A 26,816-nucleotide genomic window follows, 5' to 3' on the forward strand; every position below is an offset into this window, starting at 1 on the left:
TTTGTTGCCTCCAAGACATTGTGACATTGTTGTATTTATATTTAATTGATGATTGAGTGATTTGCCCAGTATTTTCTTTTTTTTTTTTTTTTTTGATGTGTCTGAGTAAGCAGGGTACTGTGTTCCTCTGTTTGCTCTTTGGCAATACTTATGCACTCACCACCTGTCTCCTAGTGGGTGTGATAGAGAATGAGGGTGGCTGCATAGATGTCTGTTAACTGTTTGTGAAGACCAGTTAAGGGTGAGCCAGGCTCTAATTGGTGATCCTTTATCATTGGCCAGTTGGTGCAAAAGGAAGTGGTGGCTTCCACTCTGTGAGTGAAGCTGCAGGAGGTATGAGTGTGATTGTGTTGTATGGGCACAGTTGCTCTCTCCTACTCAATTAGTCAAAAATAACCATTGAAAAAAACATCAAAAAAGTAAAAGCCAGAGGACAAAAACACACACCACATAAAAACACAGGAACAATCACCAAAAAGAGAAAAGAGAAAGAAAAAGAAAAAAGGAAAGGCAATAAATGAGAGAAAATATTTAAGGAAATCCTTTAAAAAGCCAAGAGAAAGATGAATATAAAAAGGGGTGGGGGGAATAAAACCACAATATCTGGGGATGGGGAATAAACAAAAAGAAGTAGAGTAAGTGAATAATGAAGAAAAAAATGGAAAAAATGCAAATAGAAAAACAAGTAATGGGGAGAACAACAAGAAAGAAAAATTGGGATCCAGGAAAAAGGAAGAGAGAAAAAACAAAAACAAGAACCTGGGAAGGGAAGAAGAAAGAATAGTAATAAAAATTAGGAAAAGGAAAAAAAAATAGTAATAATAATTTTAAAACTGACAGAAACAAACAAACTAAAAGAAAAGAGTAAAAATTCTTGGCAGAGCAGGGCAGGGCACCCAGGCTCCATCAGAACACACAGACTGGGATGGAATTCCTGCCAGCCCAGAAGGTGGGTGGCACCTCTGTTCCCCAAGAGGGTGTGGCATGTAAGCATAACAAGGGGAATGTCACACTTTTCCATTCCTCAGTGTCCACAGTGTCTTTGCAGTCCCTGGCAAGTGGAGCCTATTCTTAGGTCCCTGGAATCTGATAGAGCGCTGTTACTTTAAATATCCAAAATGGTCCAATCGCCTGTAAACATTCAAAATGGCTGTGCCTTCTGCACAGCCAAATGTCCACAGTTCAGTTTTTCTCCTTTGCGGTTTCCCTTTTTAGTCATCAACCACCAGTGCAGTCCTCCATGCAGCCCTTGGCTAGCAGGCCCAATTTTTAGGTTAGTTCTTAGGTCCTAACACCACCTGGAAATATCCAAACTGTCCGTGATGTCAGGATCACTAACTATTCACAGCTCCATATGTTTCCTTTCTCAGTATTTTCATGCAGGCTCTTCTACTAGTTGGAGTTTAGTCCACTTGTGTATCCTTTCTTTCAAAGCTCAGGGCTCCAGGATTATCATCTGTATATGTGTTAATTGGTTCCTCTTTTCTTTGTTAAAGAGGGTCTGTGTAGTTTGTCTGCCTATTCCTACGTCTTACCGGAACCTTTTTGTATACTTGATTTCAATCCTTTGCTGTTAAATATTTTTCCCAATCCATTGTGTGTCTTTCAACTTTCTTTAATAATTTTGTTTTCTTACAAGTTTTACATTTTCATATGGTCAAATCTGTAGTCTTGCCTCTATGGCTTCTGGACCTTGTGTTTAGAACCATTTCCTATCCCTAGATTATAACATACTGTCCTATGTTCTCTGATACTTGTATAGTTTTATTTTTAGGTTTAGCTCTTTAATCCGTCTGTAATTTTATTCTTATGTATGGTGTCATAGAGAAATGTACCTTTAATTTTATCCAAATGATTAGCCAATTTCCCCCACACCTTTTGGTGAATGCTCTAACTTTTCCTGATTTGAAATGTAACTTTTATCAGAAGCTATTCTGCTACTCAGATCATTTGTCTATCCCTGCACCTGTTTTTACCAGAGTGATTTGTGCAATTTTTCCTCAGCCTCCAGTCCCCAGTAACCATCGCATTTACCACACCTTCTGTCCATCCTGGCTGGGCATTAGCTTTCCCCAAATGTTGACTAATGATGTCTGGCACACAGCACTCTTGAGAGTACTAGAGAAGACAAAGCAGATAATATAGAGTATATGTTCTAGAGGCATTGGTTACTTTCCTTCACTCTTGTTTCGCCTTCCTTTGTATGCTGTATGAAGCCACAGAAGCTTCTCAGCCAAGCCCCACTCATTAGGGAAATGTGCAAGTGCTGGGGTCCAGAAGGGGAACAGAAAGCTTTCAATGGGATGTCTGGAATCGATCCTGAGCACTTGCTTCCATTGTTCCAGCACAGGATCTCCCTGAAGCTAGTAGTTTGCATATGTGAGATTCCTCGCTCCCTGAAAGCACCACTGGCTTCTCCTTCAGTGCACTGAACACTTCACAGGCTATTCCCAGAAAGGCAAAAGCTGTGAGTCCTACTCCTGGCTAGGCTTGCCACACTCCACGTCCTTCCTGCTTTGGGAGAAATTACACCCCGTCTCCTCAAAGGCACTTCTATAGCAAAGGCACACAATGGCTTGGCTCCTTGCTTGAAAAGGGGAGAGGAAAATAGAAATGTGGAAAACAAAAGACAAAATAATATCTCAACAAATTACCTTTTCATACATGTATTGTTTGTGTAATTTGCATAAATTATTTTAAACCCAGAATCAGCCAAAATAGGACATGTGACATAAAACACCATTATTAAACACCAGATGGACATGGAACAAAGCAAGACACACTCTTTTTCTTTACAGCCTATGCTTCTGGGGAGTTCTCCTTCACAGAGTCCTGTCCCAGGTTTTGTGCTACAGGCAGTGAGATGGAAGGTGGAAGGACCACTCCATCCTTGTCCCTGAGGAATGTGGCCTTGCAGAGACATGCCCATATGGGCAAGAAAAATCACTGGAGCTGAGACCAGCCAGAATAACATTTCCAGGTAGAGCTAGTTGGGTGACCAGAGTGTTTGTGAGAACTCCCCACCAAAAAAAAATGTATTACAGACTTTCATGTGTACTATTCGCTGGGGACCACAGCCTGCTGCTCCCTGCAGTTGAACCCTGGCCCAGCACTGCCACTCCCTGACCTACTGCAAACACTGGGGGTGGAGCATAGTCTCTTTGGTCACAGGGATACTGACATATTAGCACCTACTTGAGAGGGTTTTGCTCTTAGGATCAGAAGCAAGAGAAGAGTTAGATAAGAAGTGGGAAGCCAGAAAAGGGTTCACTCTGGAACAAACACCTAGGCACACTTCTATTCCTTGGACCTCTAGAGCCTCTGTGCTATGGGAGAAGAAGGGCCACTGGGGGCTTCCTGCAGGGCCCTTGGTCAGAGGGTGAGTGGCACAGAACAGACTCTATGGGCAAGTTAGGCTATGGGAATTCTCAAGGGCACAGCACTTTCAGGCTCCAAGGAGGGGAGAGGTCAAGGGACCACCCAGGAAACCCACAGCCACTCAGTTCAGAGCCTTCAAGTCATAAACAGGTGCTCTACCAGACAGGGGTTCCATCAGAGCATCTGCCCACTCTTGGGCAAAGAACTGTCCACATCACCAGCACTCTTGGTATCATCTTCAAAACCGTTGTTGACATAGATGTTACTGGTCACGTGGGTTGGAGAAAGATGCTTTGGGCAGGAGTCTTTCCTGGCCATGGCCTCGCTGGCCATAGCAGCCACCTCTTCTCGCTCCTGCTGCAGCACCAGAGCATGGTTGACATCAGGCCCTGGGAGCATGGCAGAGACAAATGACATCAGAGAGATGGCTGAGAAGTTGTCTCCCTCCCCTCTGTACTTTGTAGCAGGGCATCACATGCAGGCAGTGTAGCCCTGAACCCCCACTGCCACTTCATACCTCACTGCCAGCTCTTGCCCACTTTGCCAACCATAGCAGGCACTTAAGCCAGGCCATGGCCTATATGCTCTCCAGTGCAGTGTGACCCCAGCTGCTGGCATATTCTTTCAGGGAAGGACCTGAGCCTCCTGAGTGTGGCCATGAGTCTCTCTTTCCAGGAACACCCTGTGTAACATCCTGAGCAGACACTCCTCACTTTGATACTCTATGCCACTCTCTATATCAGACTCAGGGCATGGGGTTTCTGTGCTCCTGCTCACCTTACTGAGCCAAGTTGAACTGACCCAGCTTCAGAGATGTGCTGCCCACCCATGGGAGGGCAGGACCACAGGCTCTAAACTGATGCCAGGAACAGCCACCCATCCTGTTCTGCAAGTCCTCATGCTCTCCCTAACCCTAGCTAGTCCCGGGCTGCACCTCCTCACCCTTCCCTGATTTCCCACACACCACTCAAAAAAACACCCCCACTTCTCTTCCAAAGAGGGTTAAGAGCTTCCTACCAGTCACAGCTTGGGGCATGGTTAGGACCACTGGGGCCAGAATGCCCACATGGGTTCAAATCCCTGCTCCATATCTACCAATTCCATGATCTGGACAGACACTTTCGTCTTCTCTTGCATAAAAAGAAGTTAATAACAATATCTACTTCCAAAGGTACTAAGAGAATTTAATATATATTTACATGTATATGTACATGTACAAACATACCCTTATGTAAATGTTTTCTACTAATATGTTCACAACTAATTACTATCTCTTGATGTGGGTGAGTAAAATCAAACTCTTCTCTCAGCTCGCCCTTATTCCCAGCTGTCAACACCCTCACCTCTCTGAAATTCTGCAGGGAGAGATTTCAAAACACTGACACTCAATGATGAGGGCACAGAGAAAGGGACATGAGCATGCACTGCTGGTCAAGTTCTAAACTGGTAAAAGTTCCTGATGGGATATTAGCAAGCAATACTTCATGGACTTCATCTAAGGGAATCATTGAGGATGAGGCCAAAGATTTAGTACAAGAACCTTCATAGCCCCACTAACAGTGAAAAGTTACCATAACTTCATGCTCAACAATTGGAAGTTTGTCATATAAAAAACCAAAAGCCAAATTCACGGCTGTCAAGTCAGATTCTACTCATAGCGATCCCTCCTTGGGTTTCTGAGGTGGTATCACTACAAAAGTGGATTGCCCAAACTTCCTTCCAAGGATTGACTGGTGGGTTTGAACTGCCAGCCTTCTGGTTACAATATCCACTGCCATTGAGTAGATTCTAACTCATAGTGACCCCCTTGGGTTCCCAAGGCTATAAATTTTTACAAAATAGATTGCCTCATCTTCCTCCTGCAGAGTAGCTGATGGGTTTGAACTACCAACCTTCTGGTTAGTAGCCAAATTCCTTACCAATCAATACAATAGGATGGCATTTTCAAACTTTTGAGTTACCACTCATTACTAAATCATTTATAAAATTAGTAACAGACTAGAATAGAATATATCGAGTGTATCATGTAAAAAAACAAACCTACTGCCATTGAGTCAATTCTGACTAAGAGCAGCCCTATTGGACAGAGTAGAACTGCCCCATAGGGTTTCTAAGGCTGAAATCTTTACAGAAGCATACTGTCAAATCTTTCTCCCTCAGAGCAGCTGGTGGACTCATACTGCCAACTTTTGGTTAGCAGCCAAGAGCTTTAAACACAGCACCACCAACTCATGCACATTGCTTCTCAATGTAAAATATATTTCTTACTGAAAACAAAATGCAACACACTGCCATTGAGTCAGATCTGACTCATAGCGACCCCTTCTTGGGTTCCTGAGGTGGTATCACTATGCAAGTAGATTGCCTAACCTTCCTTCCAAGGAGTGGCTGGTGGGTTGAACCGCCAGCCTTGTGGTTAGTAGTCAAATGCCTCAGGCACTACACTACCAGTTAAAGTTTAAAGACACTAGTTAAAGTTTAAAGACACAGCAATGAAATACTATATAGCCATGCCATTGACAAAGATGCTTACAATATATTAAGTGAAAAGAGAATAGCCTTCAGAACAGAAAGTACTATGTAATCTCATTCTTGTTAAACACACACACACACACACAGGTGTACAAAAAAAGTACTCTCATGCTGGTAGCAGCTGTCCTGGGGCAAATGGTCTGTGAGTATCTATGTTTTGACTCTGACCTGTGTTCATACCCACACTTTCAGGAACAAGCATGCATTTTCTTTGTGACCATCATCACAGTCACTATGGCCTGTAGTAGGGAGCCTGTGGGCTTTGACTAGCAAGGGCAGGAACAGAAAGGCAGGTGGGCACTTACCCAGGTAGCTGAGGACTACAGGCAGGAAAACTAGGCCATGCAGCAAGCCCAGGAGGGTGATGAGTAGGTTGAGACGGAAGAAGAAGATCTGGATGAGCTGAGACTTTGCAAGGCCCAGGACCAGGATGCCAGGCAGATTGGTCATTGCTACGCCAGCGAAGACCTGGGCACCACAGTTAGGTGTCAGGCTGGGCCCAGGGTGCCTCACCTTGGGTTATGTTGGGGCAGCTCCACCCCACTCACCGCACTACCCATGTCAATGGTGGCCTCTTTGGCCCTCTCCAGTCTGGTGAGTTTGGTGCTGATGGCAAAGGAGCGGGTGATGTGGGACACAAACTCCACTGAGATGCCCACTGCCTATAGGCAGAAGAGGTATCTGCTGTGAAAGGTGGGTACTGGGATTGGGGAGGAACAATCAGAGAGACTGAGGTCTTCTGCTGGATCAAAAGGAACTAGGAGTGTCCTAGGAGGCTAATTCCCCCAACTGCTCCTTGAGGGGCCATCTCTACCCTCAGTACCCAGTCCTTGAGCTGCCAGGCCATGTCTGGGGAGTTACCGTGACCAAGTTGATGAGGGACACAGCATTATAGCTGATGCCCCAAAGTGCCATGAAGCCAACAGTGTCCACGAGGATCATGATGATGGAGAAGAGGTTAAGGAGGCCAGAGCGGAGGTCCATGCCCAACAAGAGGCAGCAGACAACAAAGGTGGGTACAAGGCAGAGGCTCAGCATGAAGAGCCCCTCTGGGACAATAGTCAGATACTGCTCATAAAACACATTGGTGATCCTGCAGTGGACAAGACACTTTCACAAACACCTGTCATTTGATCCTCACAACACCCCTATAAGGAAGGCAGGGTGTTCCCACTTTAAAGAAAGGAGACTGACAATCAGAGAGGCTCCTGGAGTGAGGAATCAAAGGTCCAACTCTTAGCCTGAACCTTCGATTCTAACTTGGTCCTCCTCCCTCATGACCTCCCTGCAATCCCACACCCCAAAGCTCTACTCCCCAACATGTGGCCAGTCTTCCCCTGGGTCCCAGCTGCTCAGAAACTCACGTGTATGGGAAGACTGCAAAGGCTGGGTCTGTCCCTGGAACCTTCAATAGGCTGGCAGTGATATTGGCTGCTAGGGCTCGAGTCGCCCGCAGAGCTTCCGTGTAATCCTGTGAGTTCTTCAGGGGCTTGTGGTAGGCCATGAACCGGGAGGCTGGGCCAGCACAGATGAGGGCCAAGAGATGGGAGAAGGACAAAGGTCAGGTCCTACTTCAGGACATTTTTGGCCTCCATCAGAGGCTGGTCTTGCTTCAGAACACCTGGGATCACATACCTAGCTGTAGGCCTGGCAGCAAGGCAGCAATTGACCCCTCTTGAAATTCTTAATAATTTTGAACCAGGGCCCCACATTTCATTTTTCCCTTGGCCCACGAATTTCTGCAGCTGGTATACCTGCAAGGCAAGGCCAGAGTCCAGGCCATACTACTAATCCTAAAGCCATCACCCAATGGACCCAAATGCTCCTCTGTGTAGCACCAAAACATACACTGGATTGTAAAAATTCATTCAGTACAATTACTTTTCAAATTTGCATATTCCTACAGAAAAGGACCAGGGAAGAGCACAGGAAAATGAAAGCGCTTGCACTGTAGAGTTGTGAGATTATGGACTGGATGGAGTTCCTTCCTGTCAGGTACAATAAAGAGAACTCTGAATCATTTATAATGAGCATGCAAAACAGGAAAAGCAGCAGTACAACTATTTTCATTGCAATGAAAATCAAAAGAACTAATGTTCTTGGACTTCTATATCCTTGGACTATGAAAGTAGCATGGCAGTGCTCTGGCCCAATGCAGCAGGCTTGCTCAAACATAGGCTGCTAGCCCAGTCCCAGAGATTCTGAGTCACAATGTCTCAGCAGAGCCTGGGAATCTGCATTTCTAATACTTCCCAGGTGATACTCATTCTGTGGGGTCAGGGACTACATTGTGGAACACTGCTCTAGACCAACCTTGGTATGCATCTGAGAGGACCAGATGCATAGAGATGGGCAGGGACCTGCCCAGGCCACAATGGGATTGAGGCAGAGTCAGGGCTCAGTCAGGCAGCTACATTCCTGTCTACTCCTTCAGTGCCCTCAATCCTCCATGCCTGAGTGTGTGCTCTCCCTTTTGTACCCACCAACAACTCATGCTGGCTATAGGCTGCATGGGGGTGGAGAATGCATAGAATGGGGCATTCTGACTGGACAAATAGGGACAGGGGCAGGATTCCCCTCCCTGGAAGACAGGAATCTGGATGGTTTAGCCAGGAGGGTGGGTAGAGTGTTTTTCAGTTGCTTTAATTTCTTAATATAAAAGACATACATGCTTGTGAATAATACAAAGAGGGATTATTTCGGCACACGGGGAAAGTGCCCCACTGTAGCCTTCTCCAGGTCCATTTGCCAGCATTAGCCTGACAGGGCTCCCTTTTTCCTTTTTTTTCCACTTAGAATGTTCCAGATATGTGATTTTTTCTTCTTTTTTTTTAAAATACATTTTATTGAAATATAATTTATATACAGTGAAATACACAAAAAGTGACATGGGTCAATGCATTTTTTTTTTCAGTGTTCTCTCCCTTTACCTCCCACCTCTATTGTTGTTGTTATGTACTGTCAAGTTGGACCGGACTCATAGCGACCCCTCCTTGGGTTTCCGAGGCAGTATTATTACGGAAGTAGATTGCCCAGTCTTCCTTCCAAGGAGTGGCTGGTGGGTTTGAACAATCAGCCTTCTGGTTAGCAGTCAAGTGCTTTAGGCACTACGCTACCAGACCTTCCACCCCTAGTAACCAACAAAGAAAGTTTCCTTCCATATATAAACCTTTCCTTGACAGGGCTCCTTTTGCACACAAGAGCTTATATATGTGCACAGTGCTGTGGCCAGCTCCTGGCACACAATGGCCACATTGCTTTGCAGTCTCAAAGTCAACTGGCATTCCAGCCTCAGCCTGAGTTGCTAACCAAGTTGCTCTCAACAGCTGTGCTGGGCTCTGCTGCATAAGGCATCATGAGTTGCTTGGCCAGTGACCCACCACTGATATTCAGTGGTAATTTGTGCATGTTGAGGAAAAGGCACCTAGCACAGATACCAGCAGTCCTAAATCAAGGTCAGCTGCTGAAAATATTCCATGAAGTTCAGGTTGACCTGGAGTGGGGTAGGGGAGGGAACCAGGGGCTCAGGCTGGGAGCCTAAAGCCTTAAGAGATGGGGCAGTGAGAAGTCTCATGTGAAGGAGGAAAGAGAGGTAAGAGAGACAGAGTGCATGCAGAGGGCTTTCAGGGCTCCTAGCTAGGCTATGCTCACCCAAAATCTGACCGTCTGAGCCCAGATTCACAGAAGTGCTATAAGCTGCCAGGCCCCTGTGAGAAGAATATCAGAGCAAAGGCTGAGTCAGGACAGGGCCTCCTCCCATCTGCTTCACCCTCCCCTTGAGCCCCACACCCATCCTCCCAAGAAGAGCCAGCCCATCCTACCCTTTGGGACACTTGATGTTGGGTGGATCATTCAGGAACCATGGGAGGTACTTGTGGAACTGCTCCACTGAGGGTCGGACAGGGCCCAGAGTGAGTCCCATGCAGCTTTTAGAGCAATTCAAGGAACCTGGGGTGGAGGGGCAAGCTAAGTCCTAGGGCAGCACACCTGCATAGAGCTCTGCCCCATCCAGTCCCTGTCCCCCTCCTCTGAAGGCCTGCCCTTATCACTCACACCACCAGAGAACAACAAAAGGCTATGTGCTACTTCTACAGGGATTTGTCACCACTAATCAGGGAGAAAGGAGCCCTGGTAGAACAATGGTTAAGTACTTGGCTGCTAATCAAAAGGATGGTAGTTCAAACCCACCCAGCAGATCTGTGGAAGAAAAATCTGGCAATCTGCTTCCATAAAGATTACAGTCTAGAAAACTCTATGGGACAGTTCTGTTCTGCCACATGGATTCACTTATGAGTTGGAATCCACTTGAGAGACCTAACAATAACAACAATCAGGGAGAACAATTCCCTCTCTAGGCACTAAACTTGTAGGCACCCATGGGCAAGTGAGAAAGGCAGTCTTAGAACAGACCATTCAGGGGTTGCTCCTGCACCCACAAATGGAGCTGATGCAGCAGCCAGGGCACTGGACCAACTTTTGCCTCCAAGCCCCATATGACCACAGCCATCCATCATCAGGGTGGGCATACAAGTATACATGGGTGAGCATCTGTGGGCTTCTGCCCCACCCTGTGACACAGGTGGTGAGCAGTGGCGAGGGAGAGTGGGATGCTGCTGGAGGGGATGAAAGGGGACAGGGGGTCACTGCAGTCCCTTCTTTCAGCTACTGCTACTTGCACCTCAATCTCCTGAAGCTGAGGTAGACAAGAACGTTCCCTAGGCCCTGTGCTCACTGCTGGTTGAGGGACAGAATTCGTCCTTATTGGGGCCAAAGGCATAGAGGCGGCAGCAAGAGGATGGGGTCAGCCAGTCAATGAAGTCATCCACCCAGGAGGAGGCTGGTATGGCCAAGTAAGACCTGAGGGGCAGGGGGAGAGGAGGTTAGGTGGATCTGGCCAGGTGGGTCTGGTGTCCCTTCAGTGCCTGACCTTCTTCTCAGGCTTCTTCAGGTACCACAAGCAAGTGGGCAGCTGGACAAGGGCAGGGAGGCCTCTCAGGAGGCTTGTTAGTTGTGAGAAAGGACAGGGAGAGGGACTAGGGGAAGGAGAAGACAGGCCGGGAGGGGCTGGGGTGGAGGGTTACTCACTGCTCAGGGAACTCGGTGGCATACTGTATCTTCTGGGTTAAAGAGTAGTTGTCGCAGCCTGCACTGGAGCAGATGCTGTTCAAGCCAGCCTTACTGGAGAAGTTATAGCCCGCACTGGTGACAAAGTAGACAGGGGCTCCCACCTCAAAGTAGCGGTTCAGAAAGAGGAAGTAGTCAAGCAGGTATGAGTCCTGGAAGGCACAGGACAGTCAGTGAGCTTCAACAGGCCAAATCCACCCCTAAGGGCTCTTTCCTACTCACATGCTCACAGAAGTGCACACACACAGGTGCATCCACAGAGGTTCATACACAGGTATACACATAGAGATACATTACATAAAGGTACACACACAGTGATATGTACAGAGGTATACACACAGAGGTCTATACACATACAGGCACAGAGGTACACTCATAGAGGTACAAACATACAACAGCACATTCCAGCCTATGTGAATACACACATGCACCATTCTCATCTTTCCTATGATACCCAGTATGGGCAGTTGCCCTCTCTCCAACCAGCCTGTGCCCCCATGCACATCTATACACATATGTCCCTGTGATTACTCAGGTGATCTACAGGGACCTCCACTGGCCTCTCCCTACTCCTCCCAACATGACACCCTCTCCAGCGATGGCCTGCCACTTGTCTCTGGCCCCTACTAGCTCTTAAAAGCTCTTTGAAGGCACTGCTGCTCTGAAGGGTACTCTCCCCTCCTCAACCCTGTGACCTGGCTAGCTTCTCTCCTCATCACTCTCGGATGACTCAAGGGTTCTACAGTGTTTTGTGTCTGATTTCTTTAAGGCAACTCCACTAAAACATCCCCATAGCTGTGCCAGGCCCAGGTCTGACTCTCCTCTGGGCTGTCTGCCAGGCTCCCAGGTCCCAGTGCCCATGCCCAATTCTTCCTCTCTCCCAGTTCACCAGCCCTGGCTCTGCTGCTTTGTCCCTTTGCTCCCTTCCATAGCTACTAGCCAGCACTTTTGTGCACACCCAGCTGGGCAGTGGGTTCTGCCTTGGTTATGCAGTATGCCTGCCCACACTGCCACTTGCTGACCCAGAATTCTTCCCTCACCACTGCTTCCATGAGCCCCTAACACCTGTCAGAATGGAGTCCCATTTGCCCAGGTCTGGCAGTCAGGCCTCCCACACAAGGAATGTGCCTCTGCCCTCCAGGTCTCCCCACCTTTCATACAGACCTCCCTCACTGCCCTCTGCTTTAACTCTCCCATCTTCATGGGCTTGTCCAGACCTCAAAGCCTCCAAGAAGCCCTCCCAGACCCCTGAGCCCATGGTGCTGATTGTCAGCCAGGGCTACATGGCCCAGATATATATCAACCAGACTCAAAATTAATGAGACCACTTTCTATTCATCTTGCAACTGGTATCTTGGACACACTGGGGCTCTTTGAAGCCAAAGACTCATGAACCTCACTTGGAGTTGTTCTATCTGCCCACTATCAGGGCACCTAGGCCATCTATTGCCCTCTGACCTTGCACTTTAGTGCCTGCACTTTTCCCACCTAACATAACCTCTCTCCTCATCCTCCTGGGAGCCACCTCCAAGCACCTGCCATGCAGCTCCCCCAACATAAGGGTCTCACCTTGGGCAGGGCCAATTCCTGGTCAAGGCTCACGCTGATATGGCACATGAAGTAAAGACCCACGCCGAACAGAGCCAGGAACAGCACCAACTGGGGAGGGAGTGGGTGAGAGCCCCCACAGCCACCTCCCTGCTTCCCTTCTTCCCCCAGCCCTCCAGGTGGTCTGGTTGGAAGCACTTGGAGTCAAATAGTTAGCATCCTAGCCCACCAACACTAGCCCCACCACTCTTAACTCTGCCTTCTCACCAAGAAGGTCAAGTTCAAGGCTGAATGAACCCTCTCTTGTGGTCAGGCACCCCAACTCACCACAACCACCCGAGTGACTTGGTGCAGCAGGATTGGCACATAGACCTGGCGGAAAAAGCGGAGCAGAAGCCCCTCCCTGGGGCTGGGTGGGGGAGGCTGCCAGGCCCTGAGGCAGCAGCAGACATCAAGTTGGGAGGCCTGGGGGAGATAGCCCATTAGGGTGGCACAGAGCTGACCAGGCCTTGCCCACCTGCCCAGTGTGCACCATTTTTCTCTTGCTAAAATATCTCTGAATTTTACAGACACAAAAGTAATAGCTCCCTGTCACTTTCTCACTCATATTTTGTTTAGCTGACTTTATGCACTTTTGGCGGTCCTATCATATTTCCAAAAATGCCCAAAACAAAATCACTGTTCTATGGGAAATTGGGAAAACAAGACCCGAATATTCCCCTCCCAATACAATGCTCCCCACTTCCAGCTACTTTGGTGAAAGTGAGGCCACCCCAGTGCCCAGTTGGGGCTCTCTAGCAGAGCAGGGATCCTGAGCCCAGGCACAGCCCCACCTCCTGCCTCTTGCTGTCAAGGGAAAGCAGGGCCACGAAGGCCGACATCTGCAGCAGGAAGTCAAACACCACTGCAAGGCCAGAGGTCAGAGCAAAGGTTCGCACAGCCGGCATGGTTGTCAGTGCCCCTGTGGGAAGAGCAGAGACCTGTGAAGACACCCAGTTCCAGATAGAGAGTGGGTCTGCACAGACAGGCACAGGGGCAAGGATCTGGCTCAGCTGAGCCCTCCAATTAGCCATAGACCCAGCCCCTGGGTGAGGGCCTCAAGTCTCACCTAAGAAGAAGCAGATGGCCTCAGAGAGGCTGCACAGCAGCATGCTGGGGGCCACGCGGCCTAGGGTTCGGCCAATATGTGCTTCCCGCTGCTCCCCAGGCTTCCTCGGCAGTCTCTGTGTGGGGGACAGCACGGACAGGGTCCAGGGCCCAGCCAAGGGCATGGTGCCTCTTAGGCCAATAGGGAATTGACGACTTCCCTTGTGGAAATGCCATGGATGGCCACTTCCCAGAGACCCCACAAGGCAAAAGGAGATTTCCCTTGGCCTTCCTGGTAGGCACTTAGCACTGCTAATTTCCCACCGTAGGGCTGATCCCAAATAAGCTGGGCACAGTGCTTCAGCAAGTCATGGCATCCCTGCTCCAGTACGTGAATATCAAACTCAAATTCACTGCCACTGAGTGGGATCTGACTCATAGTGACCCCTCCTTGTGTTTCCAAGGCAGTATCTCTATGGAAGTAGATTGCCCAATCTTCCTTCCAAGGAGTGGCTGTTAGGTTTGAACCACCACCCTTCTGGTTAGCAGTCAAATGCCTTAGGCACTATGCCACCAGAGCTCCCAGCACATGGATAAAACCTGAATATTCATCAGGAGAGGACCAAGTACACCCAATTTATCCCTACTCTGGAATGCTATGTGACAGTGTAAAGACAAGAAGTACCTCTAATGTTCTGATGTGGAAAGCTTTGCAAGACATTATATGTTGATAGCAGAAAGCAAGTTCATGAAGGAAGATCCATGCAGCATGAATCCACTTGCATTAGACATAAAACACTCTAATATCTATAAAAACTAGTTGCCATCAAGTTGACTCCACTCATGACCCATGTGTGTCAGAGTAAAACTGTGCTCCACAGGGTTTTCAATGGCTGATTTTTCAGAAGTAGGTTGCCAGGTATTTTCTCTGAGATGTCTCTGGATGACCCTGAATGACCAACCTCTTGGTTAGCAGCAAGGATTTTAACCATTTGTGCCACTCAAGGATTCCCTGCTTTCTCAAAACTCAAGATCATAAAAAAGACCACGTTTACTGGTGAGACCTCTGAAACTGTACCCCTCGATAACCTCAGGTTGGGAATTGAACTCACTTATGTGGCTTCCAGCCAAACAATAGACAGGCATATGTTGTTGTTGTTGTTGTTGTTGTTATGTGCCATCAAGTCAGACCCGACTCAACAACCCCTCCTTGGGTTTCCAAGGCAGTATCACTATGGAAGTAGATTGCCCACTGTCCTTCTGAGGAGTAGATACACTCCTTAGAACAATCCATCATGGGAAAACAAAAGGACAGTATTTGCACAGAGAGATAGCTCAGAGGGCAGGAAGGCATAGGAAAGAAGGCATAGGGAAGAAGTGGGAAGAGAGCTGTTACATTGAGGGGAATTGCAGTCAATGTCATGAAACAAAATGTGTATGAACTGCTGTATGGAAAATGAATTTGCTCTGTAAAGTTTTAACCCTAATCACAATAAAAATTAAAATAATAAACAAAGAAGCAAAAAGGACTCACTGCTTTCTCCATACACTATATGTGTGAATCCAGAGGAAGAATCTGAAGGAATGCCCAGCAAACTGACCCAGGCTTGTGTCTGGCAGTCAGAGCCAGCAGAGCTCCCTTTCTTACCTGGTACTCAAGAACGAAGATGAAGATGTTGTCAGCACCCACAGCAAGCACCAGGAAAGGCACAACTTGGAAGATGACCAGAGAGGAGGGAACACCCACATAGGCGAAGAAGCCCATGGCAGCCATGACTGCTCCCAGCACTATTGTCACCCCACCCAGGCCCAGTGTGGCCTTGGAGTCCACCTGTGATGAAATCAGGACTCAGATTTTCTGCCACTGCCAGCATACTTGTCTGGATTAGGGGCACTCCACTCTCCTTGGCTAGAAGAAGATCTGGCAGCAGGCAGTCTCTGTGTGAGCTCGGCCATGTGTGGTGCTCTGCCACCAAGGCCAGGGCTCTTCTTATCACTCAGCACCTTTCCAGACCTGGCCTCCTAGGGCAGGCCCACAGCACCACAGACACAGCCCAAGTAGGAGGTGCACATTGGCCTCATCCTCCTCAAGATTCCATTGTAAGAAACTGTGGGTGTTGGTTTTTGCAGCTAAGCAGAGATGTCACATAGCAGAATGAAATTATCACTTGACCTTTAAAAATAAAACACTGCAAAGAAACAGTGAGGGCCACTTTGACTTCAGGTGGGTGTGCCCACTTTGTTCTATTTTGAGGTGCTCTGGTTATGAAAGTTCAGAACTCATAAAGTGCTTCCAGAGAGCTAGGGGCACCTGTCCTCCCAATATGGACAAGAGGCACTGCATCTCCCTCATCCAATTGCTGCTCACCAGCACTCGGCACTTGCTGGAGTAGCTGCCCAGGGCCAGGGTGATATACAGGAAGATGACAATGTAGCTGATGGCAAAGATGGGCAAATCTTCCCCTGTGGTTCGGTTGATTTCGTCTTCCAGAGAGCGCTATGGACATAGAATGGGCAAGTACATTGGCTGAGCCAATGTACTCTGGGCCAAAAGGCTTTCAAAGGGCTCATGGCCTGAGAGAGCAGGAGGGGACTTGGAGGAACCAGAGGGCTGAGTGGAGGGAGGAAGTGTCACTATCATCATCATCATCATCATTATCATCATCACAAAAGCAGCAAAGGTTTCTGAGCACTAACTGCTGTCCACGTTCACTTGGGGGCTGGCTGTAAGCCCCAGAGTAGCTTCTAAAAACATGGTTGTCCTAATCAACCCTGCAGGAACCAGGACACAAGGCTATGAGATCACTTGCCCAGGAGGTGGCAAGGCACTGGAACCCACTCACAACTACCTGGGCTGTACCCCCAAGTCTCAGGGCTTAAGCTCACCTCCGCCATGTAGGTGACCTGGAAGATGCCTGCTGTCCGCAGCTGGAAGGCGCGCATCTCTTCTAGGAAGCCTGACTCCCAGAGCTTGGCCTGCGCCAGCCGAGGGTCCCCAGGCAGGTAGTTGTTGAGGGAGAAGGTCATGATCAGGGCCTCTGCCTCAGAATAGTCCTTCCCTGGGAAAGACATGCTCAGCAAGGAGCTCCAACCAGCTTAGCCCTCCAATTCCTCTCCATCCCTCACCTTCTTCTGAGTATCAAGCTTCCCACCCACCTCACTTACCTCTCATCAAAGCAAGAGCATCTGGACCATGTGCTACCAAACAATGAAGATCCAAAGATGGGGTAGAATGAGCCACTTGAGCTCCCCAACAAGCCAGACTACCTTACTGTAGCTGGAATCCTGTCACATTCCCACCTGCTGCCCCAGGATTCCTGCCCCTCCCAGGCTTCTTCTGGAGCTGTCACCTTACCTTTGTAGCCCCCCACTGCAAGGAAAGGGAAGACAGGGGCCCCGTAGTCAGCCATGCAGCTTAGGCCCAGGGCTGTGCCATCTTTGAAGGTGAGAGGGGCACTGTGGGAAAACAGGAGAGAGAACAGTGCTCTGCCTGCTCCAGACCCTCTGCTGTCAGAAAGAACCTTGCCTTACCCTAGCCACACTACTAGGGAGTGGGAGCAGCAGGGCTTGGGGCACCTGATCCAGAGGGTTGGTAAGGGTTTTAGACTCATAGCCAGTTTTACAAACACAGTCTCCTGAAGGATCCTAGTAGTAAAGTGGTGTTATAGATTGAATTGTGAACCCACAAAATACATGTTACAATTCTAACACATATGAGCCTGTCTGTGCCTATAGATACAATCCTTTTTGGGAATAGAGTTCTTTGTTATGTTAATGAAGTCATATCAGTGTAGGATATGTCTTAAACCTAATCAGTTTTGAGATATAAAAAGAGCAGAATAGGAATAGGGATGAGCAAGCATAAATGGGAAAAGATAGATGTCAACTTGAGATTTCCAAGGAACCGAGGAACCCTGGGGTTACAAAAGCTGAGACAAAGATTTTTCCCCAAAGCAGATAGAAAGAGCCTCCCATAGGGCCCTGATTTCAGACTTCTAGTTCATGAGGAGGTGAACTTCCTAAATAGTGAAGAAAAAAAATCTGTTCGTTAAAGCCACCCACTCATGGTATTTCTGCTATAGCAGTACTAGGAAACTGAGACAAGTCAAGTCAAGCTAATGTTTTGAGCTTTCTCTGTGTAAGTGGGTGCTCTCCCAGCACTAACTGTCCTTTCCTTCACCCTCATACCAGCCCTCAAAACAGGCACCCTTGTTATTCTCATTTCCAGATGAAACAAGTGGACTGGGCAACACTCATCAGGTTCCATGGGGGCTAGAGGTCGGAATCTTAACTATAAGTTCCACATACTACACCCTTAGCCTCCTCCTCCATCTTAGCACCCTGATTCACTCTAGGCCAAGAACCCAGGAATCCCATGGTGTCAGCACCACCATTACCAGTGGGTAAACTTGGACAATGCCTCTATAGCCCTACCAGGCACATTTTCTGTAATTGAATGTAAACTGAATTAGCGCAAAGAGGCAGTGGGTATGCACATGAAAAACTACCAGCCTTTGGCTGGTGAAGAATGCCAGCTATGCACCTACTTGCTCTAGAACCTTGAGCAGTTCACCTTCTCATTTTAAGCACCAGTCTTCCTGTCCATGAATAAGGACAACAGAACACTCCGAGAGTTGTAAGAATCCAAAATCAAAATAAAGGTAACATGCGAGGAGGGGCAGTAAACCTCTGAGCAGATGTGAGTCTGGGATCAGGACTCCTGATGCCACCTGGTACCCTCTTGGAATAAGCCATGGCACAGCCTCCCCTCCTCCCTTCCTGCCCTTTGCTGACCCCACTTCCTGCTCCTGGTAGCATAGACACAGACACTGTCTAAACTTTGGGCTGAGTTGAGGGATAGAGAGCAGAGGACAAAAAGCACTGGCTCTCTACTCCATTCCAGTTGTTCTTAAAGTGTGGTCTGGTAACTTTTGGGAGTTCTGAGACCCAAGGATCTGCAAGGTCAAAACTACTTTGATAATAACACTAACATGCTATTTGCCTTTTTTACCTTCTGTCTTGTGGACAGAGTACAAAAAGTTCATTGATACAGTTTCTGATTTTATATTGCAGCTAGCATTTAGGAAAAGGCTACTTGTTGAGTTTCAGTGTAGCATCAAAGAAGAATAGCCATATTATCAGGAAAGGCTAGGAAAACATTCCTTTCTTTTCCAACCACATATGTGTGTGAGGCCAGATATCTTAGTATCTGTCAACTAACATGTTACAACAGACTAAATGTTAGAACCAGTTATGAAAATGCAGATGTCTTGTGTTAAACCAGACATTAAAGAGATTTGCAAAACTGTAAAACAATGTACATTTCTCATTTTTTTGTTTTGGAAAATATATTTTTCATTAAAACATACTATGTGTGTCACCATGTAATGGGTTTATTGTTCTTTTTAAAAGATTAAATAACTATATTTTAAATTTCTCATTTTCATTTCTAACATGGTTAAGTGTTGAAAAATTTAACCCACATTTAACAGAAGCTCTTTAGGGTCTTAGTAAAATTTAAGAGTGTAAAGAGACCTTCAGAACACTTGAGGGGTTGGGCCATCTACTTCCGTAGTGATACCGCCTCAGAAACCCAAAGAGAGGTCGTTATAAGTTGGGTCCAACTCGATGGCAAATAACAACAACGACAACAGCTCTTCTTCAATGCCAAACAGCCTGAGGGCTGCCGCCCCCTTCCCCCTCAGAGTACATTCCATTTTGTTTCACATTTGGGCCACAGGAGAGGAACTAAGCCAAGGACTGACTTCCAAACAAGGTGAAATTGGGAGCTCTGGTAGCATAGTGGCTAAGACACTTGCCTGCTAACCAGACGGCTGGCGGTTCAAACCCACCAGCCACTCCTCGGAAGGAAGGTTGGGCAATCCTACTTCCGTAGTGATACTGCCTTGGAAACCCAAGGAGGGGTCGCTATGAGTCGGGGCCGACTCGACGGCACATAACAACAACAACAACAGGCCTCCCTAGGGACACCTAGCCAGGAGCATGAGAGTGGACTGTGAGTGACAGCCCTGGGCCTTGGCTTGAGGCCTCTTTTCTATTCATATCATAGCATGTGTGGGCTCCCAAAGGCCTGGCAGCCTGTAGCCAATGGCCTAGTGCAAAAACAAGCAAACTGGAACCTAAGCTGGGCCAAATTCCTCTCTAAAGATTTAAACCAAAAGAGAAGGGATCCCTTGACAGAAAGTATGTGGAGCAGAGGTAAAGTAATTCCTTGGAATGTGCTGAAGCAAAGGAAGCTTGATGAAGAAGGACGGGCTGGAGAAAGCACCAGGGAAGATGAGGTGCATTGCAGCCCCCATGCACAGGCACCCTGAGCCCTCTAGCTGGGCTGTGTCCTTCCCCAGACTCCTGGGAGGCCCCTCTGGCTGCCCAGAGAACCCCATCTTGGAGCCCCTTGGCAGTCCGTGGCTTGACCCTGTGGGGACTCACTTGACACAGTAGAGAAAGTGATCCCTCCAGCCAACCTCAGAAGTCTGCCCCATGAGGGTCTGGTTGGCAGTGAGCAGCAGGCGAGATTGGTTATTCTGGAAATACTGCAGCAGGCTGTTGATGCTGCAGTCTGAGAGACTGGCATTGTGTGGGTTGAGCGGGGCATAGCAGACGTCACGCAGTGAGACATTGCGCTGCTCTTCAGGCGACCACACCTGCAGCTGCCGCAACTTCTCCTGCAGCTCCAACAGCTCTAGCAGCAGGTCGGGCGCCAGGACCCCACTGAAGTTCTTGGGTCCCAATAGCAGGGAGTCATAGCCATAACTGGCCCTGCCAGGTGCAGTCAGGATTACCTGGTTGGTGCGAAAGAAAGGGCCAAAATGCTGATCATGGAATTCTTTTTCCTGCCGGGCCTGGCTGTTAGAGGCTGACCATAGCTCCACAGGATTTGTGGTGAGTTCCATGAAGGCCAAGCCCCCTGCCAAAGCCAGCACAACTGCAATGGACACCCCCAGGATAGTCAGTGGCCATGAGGCCACCCATGTACCCCAGGCCTGGAAGAAGTGGCCCAGGAGCATGTGAGTGGTGAAGCTGAGCCTATCGAAGAAGCTTGTATGCACATCAGGGTCCGAGACCTTGCCCTTCTCCCTGCAATGGGCCAGGCGGGGTTGCGTAAGGAAGACGACAAGGACAGTAAAGACAGAGCACAGGATGATTATAAGGACCAGGTCCCCTGCCATCTGGCCCAGGCGGAAGGTGTTGTCCAAGGGTTGCGGGTGTGGGATGATAGGGCAGGCTGCAGCACAATCCTGGCATGAGCAGGCTGCAGCACCAGTCCCCTGGGACTCGTTGCAGCTCACAATCTCCGAGTTCAGAAGCTGTATCCCATCTCCAGGGACCTGGCTGGGGTCCCAGAGATGGAAGGTGATGTCCAGCGGAGCCAGGCCATTGCTAGTGTCTCCCTGGTAGTTGAGCCAGCGCTGGGCATTGCACAGAGCAGAGCCATACACACCACACATGGTGCCCACAGCCAGCGTGGCAGCTGCAGGGACACGTACACGGCTACAGGAATCATAGGCACGCTCAGCAAAGCTGCGTTGGTAGAAGGCCTGGTAGGCCAGCACTGCTGGGGGCTGCCCACTGACCGCCTGGGAGACACGTGTCACATTGATAAAGAGGCTCTGGTCAGGGCTACAGGTGTTGTGACAGTGCAGGCTAACAAAGTTGTCGGAGCACGCAGGGCAACGAGTGAAGAGAGCCTTGGTGACTGCCAGGCTTATCTCAAGGGCCACCAGTTGCTTGGAGGAGCAGCAGGCATAGGTAGTGTTGGGGCCAGTGTAGAGGCGGGGGCAGATGCGCTGCAGGAGGGTCAGGTGCTGGCCCGTGATAAGGCGGGCAGGTGTGTTAGAAAGGCAGGAGACGTTGGACAGCGGGGCCAAGCTCCCTGACAGCTCAGGGTTCTTCCCACATTCATCGTAGAAGGCACAGTAGCCAGCCCGGTGGAAGGGTGTGTATGGTTGTGCCTGGGCCTGCAGAACAAAGGATGTCACTGGGCCTGCAGGGCTGCCCGCGATGGAGATACAGGGTGTCCCAGGGAGGATGCAGAGGGAATGAGCCACTCAGGTGAACCAAGGACACTGAACAGCTTGCAAGTAGTGTGACTAGGGAAGGAAGGAAGGGGCTCTGAAGTGGTGGGTACTTATCCTTAAAGTGAGGAAGGAACCTCAATAGATGTGCAGTTTAGAGAAATCCTCCCCACCCTTCAGTGAAACAACTGGGGAGGACAGTCTGCCCAGGCTTCTGGAGCCTGCCGCATGGGTGTTGGAGGGCAATGAAGATGCCTGGGAGGAACAGGGGCTGAGGCAGGCTCCAAGGACATCTGGGGACTGCACAGCACAGGAAGCTCTGCTGGCACTAAGTTACCCTGAGGCTGCAGGCCCCAGGCCACACAGCTGTGCCCAGAGTCCCTGCTGGGTCCTTCTCAAAAGAAATGCTGAATGCCAGGCTGCTCCTGATGTCACCTTCTGAGCCTGAGCCACACTACTCACACTCACAGACTACAGAGAGAGAACAAGACAGTTAAGAAGCTCCATACCTTCTCCCAACCCTGAGATGTTCAGTCCTCACCCAGTGATGATCCCCTCTACCCCCGCATATACCTTCAAGACTGGATCCCTCCCTCCCTGTAACTCTAGGACTTGATCTGCTCCCCAAGCTCCCCTGTACTTCCAGGACTAGGTGACTCTCAGACTGCTGAGACAATTCTGAGCCTGAAGCACAAGGTGCCTCTCCTTGTCGCTGCCTGCCCCTCCCTGACTTCTGTGGTCTAGTTCAACCTCATGGACTGGAGAGTCAGGAGGGAAGGCAGCCATGATCCTTCCCCCACCTTCTTCTCCAGGAGGCTAAGACCCACCAGTACTCATACAGTAGCCTGGCCCCAGTTGATCCTTGGGGCCTCTGGCTCCTCCAGACCCTGAGAACCTTTCACTGTGTGCCAAGTGGTCCCAGGCCCCAGGAGCAATACAGCCCCTGTCCAATCACCTAACTGGTGGGTGATGGACACAGGCACTGAAGACTTACCGAGCACAGCAACAGGATGCAGAATAGCCAGCACCTCAGGCCAGCCTCAGCCATCCTGGCTCTAGAAGGAGGCAGTGGGGCCAGATGAGAAGTGAGATGTAGGATGAGCCAGGAGCCAGATCCTGGACACACATTAAGGCAGTCTCCTCCCTGTCATGACAGCCCTGGCCTGACTGGGGTGGAGACCAATGGGTGCACTTTCTGGTCTCCCAGCTAGTTAATGATCCACCACACTCCCTGTTCCTTCACCATTTGGGCCCTGTTCCATGGCCCTCTCTTAGGTGAGCCTCTTAGTGGAAGTGGTGAAGTCTCCCTTTCGGCCTCTTCCCAAATCCACAAAGTCTGGCCTATGGGCTGAATCAGCAGAGGCTGCAGTGACACCTCCTCCCCCTTGCAACCAGACACTCCAGTTCCAAATGCTGGAGGCACCACCCAGAAAGACAGGAAGGGTTCTGGGCCTAGCTCAGGCTCTGGCCTCAGAGAGTCCAACCTCAGGCACTCAGCACTGCCCTGAGAGGCCTGCCTTCCATGCCTAGCAGTGTCATATCCCCACTTCCCACTCACCCTCCCTGCGACCAGACACATCTCCAGCACTGTCATCCTTAGCAACTGTTGTTAATTGATATAACAGATATAATAATAAAGGGGGAAGCTGGGGTGCAGTGACACTGCAGCAGCAATTTGTCCTCCAGAGGGAAAGGGGAAAGAGCAGCTCGAAGCAGGGCTCTCCACTCCTTCCCCTTTTCAAACTCCACTCACCCCCTTATTGGGTCTGCCAGCATGGTGAGGAACAGAGAGCAGGCCAAAACTAGGCCAGCCACACCCTGCTGGGCCCAGGTGTACTGCACATGCCCTCTGCTCTTTTCCGATAGGCATCTTGCATGGCCTTGCTCAAGTTCTCCCTATCTCCAGGATGGGCCATGACCTTGGCTCCCAGTGTGCTGAGCTGGTAACAGCTGCTGTGGATCAGTGGCATCACTAGGGTTGGTGTCACTGTCCCCTCCCCACCCCACGGACCTCCTCCCATACCAGACCATACAGAATCCTTGGTAATATTTATTATCAATTTTAATCATAGAATAATACGTAACAGTTGTAAATTATCTATGTGTAACCCACCAGCCACTCCTCGGAAGGAAGGTTGGGCAATCCTACTTCCGTAGTGATACTGCCTCGGAAACCCAAGGAGGGGTCGCTATGAGTCGGGGGTGACTCGACAGCAAATAACAACAACAACAAATATTTCTTAGATTATATGAATATTAAACAAAATTGTTTTATAAAATCTCTCTACCTTGAATTACATTATTGGTTACAACATTATTGGTAACCGAGAAGAAACCTTTTTTAATTTATTTTTATTTTAATATTGTATTAAAAAGTTTCCAAGAAAATAGAATGCTGTGTAAAATTTTCATTTCACTTTTGAGAAGTTTTTTCTTTGTTGTTATTGTGATTTGGGTGAAAGTTTACAGAGCAAATTCATTTTCCATTCAATAGTCCATATACACTTTGTTTCATGACATTGACTGCACTTGCCTACAATGCAACAGCTCCCTTTCTACTTCCTCCCCATAGTTACCTCTTCCCTGTGTCCTCCCCTTCCATGCTCTCCTGCCCCCACCCCCAGCTGTCTCCCTGTGCATACACAGCCCTTCTATTCTCCCATGATTGATTTCTCTAGGAGTGTATCTACCTAATTTAAACGTTCAGGTCATATGCCTGTCTTTTGTTTGGCTGGAAGCCACGGGAGTGGGGCAGAAACCTTTTTTGAGTTTTCTCCTTTTGCTTTAATTACTACTTCATTCTCAAAAGAGTTATTGATATAGGTTCACAAATACTAATTATCACAATATTCTAATTAAAAATAGAAAATTTGACAAAATCAGAGACTATAAAAACATTGATAGCAATGGAAACAACTGTGTGCTTATAGTGTATGCATATGAAACCAAGTAATTCAAAGCATCATCGTAATTAGGTAATAATGTCAGCTCTGACCTGAGCACATTGTTGTTGTTGTTATGTGTGCCATCAAGTCGGACTTGACTCATAGTGACCCCTCCTTGGGTTTCTGAGGCAGTATCACTACGGAAGTAGATTGCCCCATCTTCCTTCTGCGGAGTGGCACAGTAGAATGTTCAAAAAGTAAATTAGCACCTAGTTTTAGTCTTGTAGGTATATTGATATATGTAAGATGAGCTTACAAAAAATATTTTTGTTGTTATAATTAACTACAGGGATATTTTTATAAAAAATAATAAATTTCTGCTGAAACACTGCACAAAAATTTGATAGACAGTCATTTTGATATCACACCCTCTGACAGGTTCAGCTGGTGCAGTCTGCATCCTCCACACCTCTTTAGTGACGCTGACTGCTGTGGATGTTGGGGAGTATCTCCCTGTGGCTACCTGCCACCCATCATCAGCTGGCTAGTTCCCTGAACTTGTGTCCTATGGACTCTGGCCTGACTCAGAAGCAGCCAACCCTGTGTGTGCAGAGGCAAGCAGAGGCCAAGGGAGGGAGATCAGGATGCTGAGGCAGAGGTGAGCAAGGGCAGGACTAGAGTTGACCCCAAACTCATGAGTCAGCCAGGAGTGGAGTGGAAAAGAGTCTGTGGGCCAAGGCTCTGGCACTGCTTCCTGTGCCTGGGCTGGCTACTAGGTAGTCTCCATCACCCACTTACGGGACATTCTCTGTCCTACTGATGAGGTATCTTAGTCTGTGCTTCCCCAGAAGAAGATCCGAGACAAGGATTCAAGTACAGACAGTTCACCTGGGAGATGACCCTAGATGACACTAGCAGGAAAGTAGGGAATGAGCCAGGGAAGGGAAGGAAGCCAATCTAGGGTTTCTTAAAGAGCAGGCTCCTACCACAAAATCTAGCAATCCCAATCCTAGGTAAACACCCCAAAGAATTAAAAACAGAAACATATATAGTACAGCACTGTTCACAACAACCAAAAGGTGGAAACAATTCAAATGTTCATCAATTAATGGATAGATTAATGGATAAACAAAATGGAACATATACATATAATGGAATACTAAAAAAACATCAAATAAAACCCATTGCTGTCAATTCCAACTCATAATGACCCTATAGGACAAAGTAGAACTGCTTGATAGGGTTTCCAAGGCTGTCATCTTTACAGAAGCTGAGTGCCACATCTTTGTCGCATGGAGTGGCTGGTGGGTTCAAACAGCCAACCACCATGCCACCAGGGTTACTCAGCCATAAAGAAAAATGAACTCCTGATGCATACCACAACATGGATGAATCTTGCTGAGTGAAATAAGTCAGTAACAAAAGGAGGAATATTGTATTATTTCACTTATATAAAATATCTAGAATATGAAAATGTAGAAATCAAAGTTTATGATTTCAGGGTGAGAGGGACAGGGAAAGAAGTCATTGCTGAGGGAGCAGTGAGCTTCTGGTAATGGTGGTGGAATATGGAAAATAATGGTGATGGTTGCACAACACAATGAACATAATCACTGTCACTGAATTGTACATGTAAACAATGTTGAATTGGAAAATGTTTTGTAATATATATTTTTGCCACACACACACACAAAATAGCAGGCTCCCCATGGGTCCTGAGGGCTCACTGCCCCAGGGGCCACTGGGAGGTGTGTGGGAAGTCTACAGGCAGTGGCATGTGTTATCTGCCAGCTTTGTCAGTCACTAGGTGAGGGACACTTCTGGAAGTTTTACTCCACCAAGCCTGTTCTGCCCTCCCCTGCTAGCCAGGCACATTGCAGAAAGCCTGTCCAGCAGCTCACAGCAGGAGGTCAAAGCGTGCCTGGCAACAATGAGGTTTTCTGAGACAGGCAAGACATGGGAGCAGAACCATCGGACTCCAACTAGAAGATGAAACTTCCAGGCTCAACCCAGGCATGAATTACTTTTAAAAGTTGTGATCATACTGTGCTAAATTAATATCAACTGGCATCGAGTCAATTCTGATTCATAGTGACCTTATAGGATAGAACAGGTCTGTCCCATTGGGTTTCTAAGGCCATAAATCTTTATAGAGCAAATTGCCTCATCTTTCTCCTGCAGAGAGGCTGGTGGGTTTGAACCACTGACCTTTTGGTTAGCAGCCAAA

The 26,816-nt window shown here is 48.3% G+C and overlaps 1 protein-coding gene across 1 annotated transcript; it reads right to left on the reverse strand.

The window, feature by feature from the left end:
- Positions 1 to 3,552: 3,552 nt before the first annotated feature.
- NPC1L1 (NPC1 like intracellular cholesterol transporter 1) lies at positions 3,553 to 22,752 on the reverse strand. The gene is made up of 19 exons (XM_007956420.1): positions 22,699 to 22,752; positions 20,119 to 21,647; positions 17,024 to 17,124; positions 16,555 to 16,727; positions 16,037 to 16,165; positions 15,317 to 15,499; positions 13,691 to 13,805; positions 13,416 to 13,543; positions 12,910 to 13,047; positions 12,604 to 12,693; positions 10,996 to 11,186; positions 10,643 to 10,767; positions 9,732 to 9,858; positions 9,562 to 9,617; positions 7,275 to 7,425; positions 6,772 to 7,003; positions 6,459 to 6,572; positions 6,216 to 6,378; positions 3,553 to 3,767 (listed from the first exon to the last, which is right to left on the reverse strand). The coding sequence occupies exons 1-19, from the start codon at positions 22,750 to 22,752 to the stop codon at positions 3,553 to 3,555; spliced, it is 4,014 nt and encodes a 1,337-aa protein (XP_007954611.1).
- Between the last annotated feature and the right edge of the window lie 4,064 nt (positions 22,753 to 26,816).

The sequence above is a fragment of the Orycteropus afer genome, unplaced genomic scaffold (assembly GCF_000298275.1).
Source record: "Orycteropus afer afer isolate SDZICR_OR568_19922 unplaced genomic scaffold, OryAfe1.0 scaffold00618, whole genome shotgun sequence".
In the NCBI taxonomy this organism is placed as follows: domain Eukaryota; kingdom Metazoa; phylum Chordata; class Mammalia; order Tubulidentata; family Orycteropodidae; genus Orycteropus; species Orycteropus afer.

What these genes read in the sequence shown, in the direction of transcription:
- NPC1L1 (XM_007956420.1), bottom strand. Translation starts at nt 22,752, where the DNA reads ATGGCTGAGGCTGGCCTGAGGTGCTGGCTATTCTGCATCCTGTTGCTG. An exon ending in AGGAATTGGCCCTGCCCAAG is followed by an intron (nt 11,187 to 12,603) that starts GTGAGACCCTTA and finishes TGTGCCTTCCAG; the next exon opens with GACTCATACCTGCTTGACTA. An exon ending in TTTGCAGTCTTCCCATACAC is followed by an intron (nt 7,004 to 7,274) that starts GTGAGTTTCTGA and finishes TGTCCACTGCAG; the next exon opens with GATCACCAATGTGTTTTATG.